This window comes from Manacus vitellinus, unplaced genomic scaffold (assembly GCF_001715985.3).
Source record: "Manacus vitellinus isolate BGI_N305 unplaced genomic scaffold, ASM171598v3 scaffold_92_pilon, whole genome shotgun sequence".
Classification (NCBI taxonomy): domain Eukaryota; kingdom Metazoa; phylum Chordata; class Aves; order Passeriformes; family Pipridae; genus Manacus; species Manacus vitellinus.
Window position 1 is genome coordinate 964,960 of NW_021940877.1, and position 8,398 is coordinate 973,357.

Here is an 8,398-nt window from a genome sequence, read left to right on the forward strand (position 1 = left end):
GCCAAGCCATTCACAAACCCAGACCCTTCCCCCCTCTCCATCTCTCCCCTCCAACACACATTTAATTTTTAGGATGGTGCAGCTGGAAGGAAGAAAGAAAGAGAGGAAATGAGATGAGGAATAGTGTGCAGCTCCCCTTTACCCTCTGACAAAATCCAACCCCCACTTTAATGAATGCGTTTCCATGTCTGGTCCTCTCTGCCAATCCTTCCAGACGGCTCCAAGGTGCTTCAAGGCAGGGCAGCAGGTCCTTGTAGAGCATCAAGGGCTCAGGCTGAGCCTGGAGGGTCTTGTTGTGGCCGATTCCACCTAATCCTGTTGATTAATTTAACTCCAGGGCTAAGAGGAGTCCAGAAGCAGTGAATGGAGAGGAGAAAGGCAGAGGGGTGGAAGGGAAGTAGAGGAGGGAAGGGAATGGGGAGAGGAAGGACACAACCAGGCTGTAATTACTGAGGGTTTTCTCAGTCCTTTCCTCCAGCTCCAGCTCCCTTTACTCCTCTCAAATCCCTTCAGAGAGCTCTGCCCAGCTCTCTCTAGTTGTACCCATCCTGAACTGGCAGCATTATTGAGGAATGGGAGTTTGGGGGAGGTAATTCCCACATTTCCTCGGGCCAGAATGGCTCCCAGGACGTGCCCAGGCTTCTCTTTGTCACCTTTGCTGGGCCATCCTGCCCTCACCCCTGCACACCAGCTCTGGCCACACTCGTGTCCACGGGCAGAAACAACCACTGGGGTTCATCCCATCTTCCCCAGCCCACTGCAGAGCAGAACTCCACTCTGCTCCACACAGACCTTCAGCAAGTCCCTTCACGTGGTTATCTCTCCCCTCTTGCACGAGCCAGGTTGTGTCTCTGCCCCAGGAAGGTACCTGTACCTTGGCACAGTTCCTCGGGAGAAGAGGGAAGAGCCAACTAATTTTCACCCTGGCATCCCCCTGCTTTCACTCCCATGATGAAGTCTGTGCCTTTTTAGTTCTACAAGTATTGCAAAGCAGAGAGGTTTGAGCAGTTTGTTTTCTTCCTGAGCTACAGAGCAGTTACACAAAAAATAAAGGTGGAATTTTTGCTCTTAAAATATAAAATCTAGTGGGATGAGTGTGTGTGTAACACACATGCTTTTCCTTAAGTTTTTTCCTTTTCTTGGACTTGTTCTGCTGTGAGATGTTTTTCCTCCATTCACGTTCCCTTTCTGCTCCTTCCTGTCAGTCTTTCCCGGTGGGATATCCTGGGGGAGGTCCCTGGTGGACAGATAGCTGGTTCCCATCCTTCATCACAACAACTGATTGGAAAACCACCCAAGAAGCTGCTTCTAGATATTTCTCCACCTTCTTATTTACATTGTTGCTTGTGCTGAGTAAGTGTAAAACGCTACCAGCTCGTGATTGTTCCTACAGCAATAATCCCGTTGTGCTGGGGGCTGGAAACTAGGATTTCCCCTGCTCACAACCATTTTTCACACAGGGATGTGTTGCAAAAAACGAAGTGTTTAAATTTTGGGTGAATCCCCAGCGAGGGAGTCTCTTTGAGTTATTCTTGCAGCTTTTGAGAGCTTCTAGTTGGGTGGAATCTTTGGGAGATTTTGGAAATGGTTTGTCCAAGGTATTCCAGCTGGTCAGGAAGGGCACAGACCTGTGGAATTGCTCGTTAGGCAGGTGAGGGAGCCTGTCCACGATAGCAGGGATGTGTTGGATAACAGGCTCGACCAGCCCATCCCAGCTGGAAGACTTTCTCTATTCTTCCCTGATTCCCTGTGTGACAGGAGCAGCTGCTCCGTGTCAGACCAGCTGGTTCCACACATATCCTGGGATTTTTCTTGCTCTCTTGGTTTCATCTTTGTAGTCGGGTTGTTGGAGCCTTGGACTTGGCACGAGGAGCTGTGGCTTCTGTTCCCAGCTCTGCTCCTGACTCACGGGGTGACCGTAGGTGGGTGAGTTCCGCCGTCCCTGCCACGCTTGGGAAATGGGGATAATGCCAGGCGGGGGCTGTTGGGAGGCTTGGGGATAGGGAAGTTTACTTGGCAAGGGTTGGCCTTAACCCTGTAGGCAGCACTGATGGCTGTGGGTGGCAAAGGTTACTCCTCATGACAATCAGTCACCCTCTCCCAAAACCTCGTGGCCAAATCAGGGATCCTCAGTGAGGAGTTCAAAGCTGGTGCAGGAAGTTTGGCTGTTTTCCCTTCTGGACTTCTGCAGACAGAAGTGAAGTGTGGGAGATGAAATAAGTTGCAGATCCTTTTCCAGACTGTTTTTCCTTCACCCAGGGAGATCCTGGATCCCAGCAGTTGGATCAGATGAGCAGATGAGCTGTAGGGAGATGATCTGACACTGCTGCCAGGGCAGGGGCAAGGGGAGACCTCAGCCATGATTACACTCTCATGACAGGACTTGCCTGTTTGGGGCTTTGGTGAAACACCCAAACAACCATTCTTGTGCTAAAGAGCTCACAGGCTGCCAGTTCCTACTAAGTGTGTGTAGTGTGTGTCCTAACTACACCTGGGTGGGTAGTAACTAAAGAGAAATAGGACATTTAAATCTGAGTATTTTCCTTCCTCTGTGTTTTCCTTCCCCTTCCTCACACTGGCTCTCTCACACCCTAGACACAAACACACCTCTGTCCTTATTATTTTTCCATACCCAACATTACCAGGAAAGACACAAACTAATTAATAATCACTTCAGTGATGAACTTAAATTTACTGAATGCTCTAGGTTTCCAGATGTGCTTTTGCACAGCATGGTACTCCAGGGCCCAGATGTGCTTCTACCTGTCCTGAATCATGTGGGACCCAGATGTGGAGGGCTTTTATTTTCAAGTGCAGATGTTCCTTTTATTTGACACTCCAGACCTTCCCTGAAAGTGGACAAAACCAAAAAACTAGTTTAGTAGCAGGTTTTTGCCACGAGCAGTAATGTTGTCTTTAAACTGTGGGGCAGAGGCTGCTCCTCTGAGGTCAAAAGCAAATTTCTCACTGCTTTTGGTGAGAAATGAAGAAATAAAAGATGGTCTAAAAGATGAATGTATGTAAAGACCCTTACGTACTTATTGGTAAGCCAGAGGCAGAAGGAGGAAAAACCTGTTAGGGTGATGTTTTTGCCCCCAAAACAAGCCACCCACTCCCCTGCAGCAGAGCTGCCCTGGCTCCAGCACAACTGCGTTATCCGAGGTCCCACGTCCTCCCCGTGAAGCCCCGGGACATAAAAGCGTTTTTGTTTTGAATGCAGAGGCATTTTGTGGTGATCTCAGTATAAACAAGAGAGCTCCGAGGGGATATTTGCCTCCTACTCCTCAAACTGCCGCCGCTCCCCGGCAGCTGTTGGGGAATCACAGCTGCCGTTCCCAGCCCTGACAAGGAAAGAGGCAGATTTTTGGAAGATGATGATATAGAGGCTGAAAAACACCGTGAGGAACTTCAGGGAACTTTATCGTCAAGTTGAGCACATGGAAGTCCTGATTTAATCCTTAGATTAGCAAAGGTTCACCCAGAAGGAAAAATTACTTCTCTGTGAGCACAGTTTGATTCTGGCTCTGTGGTTCCTCTGAAAGACAGAAGTCAAGCCTGGTAGGGAAAAGAAATCAGTGACTTTATAGAGCCTCCTGTTCTCACGAGAGAGAAGGAAAAGGTGACAGAGACCACATCTCTCTCCTGCCTCAAGGGTATCATCTCTCAGGTTGTTCCTCTCCTGCTGCCACAAACCAGGGGCACGTTTCTCCCTGTCCCAAAGGCAGACACGAAGCTTGGCCTGGCTGAGATCCTTCAGACATTGCAGGGAACTGAGACCTGCACGTTGTGTCTTGTAACGAGATTTGTTCCATGAGAGCAAACACTGGAGTCACAGCTCCATGGTCTGGTTGTGCCCCCTCCAAAATCCACTGAACACTTGGGGAACATCAATGTAGTGCCTTCTGCTGTATCTCCAGAGGGAAAAAATGGAGGAAAACTGCATTTACTTATTCCAGCTGTACTTCTTTGGGCCTCAGGAGGCAACAGATGTGGTGCCAGGCTCGAGGCAGGGAGAAGGGAAAGGCACAGGTCCAGGGAAAGCCAAGGAATAAGTGACCAATTAGTCATTGGGAAAGGACTCCGATGGCATCTGAACTCTGTAGGAGTCTGGTCTTGTGCAAAACTCCTGCTGAAGTGGGGGAATTTAAGAGCTGAGGAACTATATCCTGTGGGCAGCCCAACCTACAGGTAAAGCAGAGCTGGAAAGGTTTTTCTCCACCTGTAAGAATTCCTGATTGTTCTTTTTTTTTGCTTCCTAAAGTGGTTTAAAAGAGCTGAAATATTAAACACCAACACTTGACAAAACACAGGAGAAAATGAGGCAGCACAAGCCAAAGCATTTTTATGTGACATTTTTATGTGCTTATTTCAGCTTCGACATTTTTCAGTGTCAAATGTGCGCCTCTGAAACAGTAATTTCAAATTAAAAAATGGAAATTTCTTGAAATAAGTCAACAACTGGAAGTTCTTTCTCTGTAACAATTTGAACCGAGGACCACGAGCCACCGTTTTCCTGCGGGAGTTTTGATTTTCCTAAGTTTTCTTTGCAGTGTGGGAAAAAATAATAGTAGGAAACAACATAAATAACATAAATCTGGCAGATGTGTTGTACACGGGCACTGTGTGAGGGTGGGCAAGCCCTGGCACAGGTTACCCAGAGAAGCTGTGGCTGCCCCATCCCTGCAAGTGTCCAAGGCCAGGTTGGACGGGGCTTGGAACAGCCTGGGCTGGTGGAAGGTGTCCCTGCCCATGGCAGGTGGAACTGGATGAGCTTTGAGGTTCTTCCAACCCAAACTGGAGTGTCTGTGATTCAGTGCTTTGATCAACAGGAGAACCAGGATTACTTCTCTGGGCTGCTCCGCTCTTCCCACAGCCTCTGTCTGACCTTGAACCACACAAACCTCACTCCCATTCCTCTCCCTCCCCAGGTAACAGGTTGGATGAAGGCTCTGACGTGGAATCTGAGCCAGACCTGCCCCTGAAGCGCAAACAGCGCCGCAGCAGAACCACCTTCACGGCTGAGCAGCTGGAGGAGCTGGAGAAGGCCTTCGAGAGGACCCACTACCCCGACATCTACACCCGTGAGGAGCTGGCCCAGAGGACCAAACTCACCGAGGCCCGTGTGCAGGTGAGGAGGGTCAGCACGGGGGAACAGCCTGGGGAACAGCTCCCTGGTCACCCTGGGCAAGGAGAGGGTGCTGCTGGACAAGAGGGATCTCTGCTCTGGGGGGAGCAGGGACAGCACCCAGGGAACGGCTGGAGCCGTGTCAGGGCAGGGTCAGGTTGGGTCTCAGCAAAAGGTTCTTCCCCCAGAGGCTGGTTGGGCACTGAACAGGCTCCCCAAGGCTGCCAGAGCTCCAGGAGGGTTTGGATGGTCCTCAGGCACAGGGTGTGACTCAGGGGATGGTCCCGTGCAGGGCTGAGGGTCGGGCTGACGATCCCTGTGGGTCCCTTCCAGATCAGCATGTTCTGTGATTCTGAGGGGGTGTTGAAAGGTGGTGACATGGACACACTTCTGCAGATCCACATCCACAAGGATCTGAGCCTTAAATCCAGTTCTGCATGAACCCTGAGATGAACTCAGATGGTCAGAGCGTGGTACCAATAACAACAGAGATGTGGGTTTGATTCCTGCATGGGCCATTCACTTCACAGTTGGACTCAATGAGCCTTGTGGGTCCCTTCCAACTCAGAATATTCTCTGGTTCAACACTGGACTTGATCATCCTGATGGGTCCCTTCCAGCTGAGCATATTCTATCCTACATTCCCACAGATTTGCAGATAGGCCCTTTGGATTTGGCCCCTTGCAGAGGTACCAGCTTGAGGGTTCACTCCACGTTGGAACCAGGAGCCAGACTTTCCTGTACTTGGCAAGGCATTTGGTGCTCTCTTTTCTGCTGGAGAAATTCCTCCCTTTGCTTAGGAGGGAACAGTGTGTTTGTTTCTGGTTGATATTTGAGGACAAATCCCACCATTTACCAACTTTTCCCAGGGGAGCAGATCATATTTTGCAAAGTTTGCAAGTTCTGTGTGTGAATTTTTATAAAAGTATTTTTTTTTCTCCCCCTCCACCTTCAGAGAGCATGAAAAGGGTGGGGGGATGGAAGGGGAGGGGAGGAGCAGGAAGGGAGGGTTCGGAGCTGGGGGACTCTGACATCTAAACGATTAATAGCCCTTGTGGGAGCTCCACACAGAGACCCTTATGTCTGCAGATAAAGGCTGGGTCAGCAGTGTGTGCAAACACGCCGAGGGATCAGGAGTGTGAACAGATCGGGGGGTATAATAGAGTCCCTCGGGGACAGGGAAGGGAAGGGGGAGGGATCGGGGATTGTGCCGGGTTCCAGCAGGGAAATGGAGACCCCAGCAGGGAAATGGAGACCCCAGCAGTGATATAGAGACCCCAGCAGTGAATTGGAGACCTCAGCAGTGAATTGGAGACCCCAGCAGTCTGCCCTCCATGCGGCCACTGCACTGCTGGGCTTTACACCGAGCACAGGGCTCATCCTGCTGTCCCGGCTGGATCCTGGGAGAGGAGGGAAGGAGTTCTGCAGGCTTGTGACAGGGAAATACTCACTGACCCAGCTCCCCCAAACCCACACCAAACCAGCTCCTCCAAACACTCACTGACCCACTCCCCCAAACACTCACTGACCCAGCTCCTCCAAACCCACACTGACCCACTCCTCCAAACCCACACCAAACCAGCTCCTCCAAACACTCACTGACCCAGCTCCCCCAAACCCACACCAAACCAGCTCCTCCAAACACTCACTGACCCACTCCCCCAAACCCACACTGACCCAGCTCCCCCAAACCCACCCAGGTGTTTGTTGTCCGTGCTCTCGGGACAATGAGCTCCATGTGCTCCATGTGCTCTCCCAGCAGCCAAAACCACGGGATGTTTTCAGTGTTTCTCCTCAGCTGTCTGGGAATGGACATTTCCCCCCACACCTGGACAGCTGCTGGTTGAGGACTTTTCCCATTATCCCTCTTTCCCAAAGAAGCATTAGCCAGTCACAGCACTGCAGTGGAAACCCTCTCACCTCCCTCCAGCTTCCTCTTGAGAGGTGCTGGATTTTCCTGAATCCATCATCCCTCCAGATTTGGCTATGGAGACTGGAAAAGGAAATCTAGCAAACCCTAAGCTGACTCCAGTGTTGATTTTAGCCAAAAGACCATCCCGGGGTGTTCAGCAGTAACAGTGTTAATGTGCTGGCCCTGTAGACCAGAGATAGATGGATCCTGGGAAAGTGGCTAATTAAGGGGACTAAGCTTGGAGTTGGAATGTGTGAATTCCCCCATTTTTGTTTTGCATATTTTGTTCTAATTGCTTGCGCTTGTGTAGGTGGACAGAAGGTGTTAAGTGGGGGATAAAAATAGATGTTCCTGTGGTAAAAAGGTTTAAAAAAGTAGTTTCAAGGGAGAAGGGAGTGCAGGGAGCACCTTTTTCTGGGGAGAGGGAAAGCTGTGTTGCACGAGCCGTGCTGAGGGATGGTGGGGTACAGATGGAATGGGATGTTACATGGACTCCTGAATTATGGACAGAAATCTCCTTTATTGCCAAAGGTCCAGGGTTTTTATATCATTCACTTTTCAGTGCTCCAGTGGGGAGGAAGGGAAGAGTCCCAAGTGCACAAACCAGAGGCAAGTTCTTCTCCAAGGTGCTCTGACTTTGTTGTGACAGTGCTGGGAGAGAGGAGGGAAGCGAAAGCAGAGACAGGGAAAGCTAACTAACTAACTAACTAGCTAACTAACTAACTAACTAGCTAACTAACTAACTGACTAAAGAGAACCTTTCCCTTGTCTCAAGCTGTGATCTCTGAGTCCCTCTCCTTGCTCCCAGGCAGCTTTCCTGGAGGTTCCTGCCAGGGCTGCAGTAGCAGCTGTTCTCCGAGGCACATTCCTGATGGCTTTCTCATTCCAACATCCTGGCACACTCAGCTTCTTCCCACCACTTTTAAGCCTGCCGCCCCTTGTAAAATTTTCTGGATATCAGAGCAGATCTTTTGCTGGCTCTCGGGATCTACAGACATTAGTCAATCAAGTTCTTGTGGGAAAAAAAATAGCCACACACACACATCCACATGGACCCATCCAGCAGGGAATCTTCTACCACCTTGGCGTCTTACTACTGTCTCAACAGAGTTTTTAAGTCCAGGAGATGTGTTTGGGATTAAAAATGGCTGTAAAAACACCAGGGCCAGCTGAGATCAGGGTTTCTGGGTGTTAACAGAGAGTTTATTTTCAAGGGCCTGGAGTGAGAGGACGGGAGGAATGGTTTTAAATGCACAGAGAGTAGGTTTAGTTGGATATTGGAAAGAAATTCTTCCCTGTGAGGATGATGAGGCCCTGGCACAGGTTGCCTGGAGAAGCTGTGGCTGCCCCAGCCCTGGAAG

The 8,398-nt window shown here is 50.1% G+C and overlaps 1 protein-coding gene across 1 annotated transcript in view; it reads left to right on the plus strand.

Moving 5' to 3' along the window:
* Positions 1–8,398, plus strand: part of PAX7 (paired box 7) — an 82,726-nt gene that overhangs the window by 58,314 nt on the left and 16,014 nt on the right. Inside the window, exon 5 of the mRNA XM_029965238.1 lies at positions 4,929–5,128. Coding sequence (XP_029821098.1) covers positions 4,929–5,128 — 200 coding nt within the window. The remainder of the gene's footprint in view (positions 1–4,928; positions 5,129–8,398) is intronic.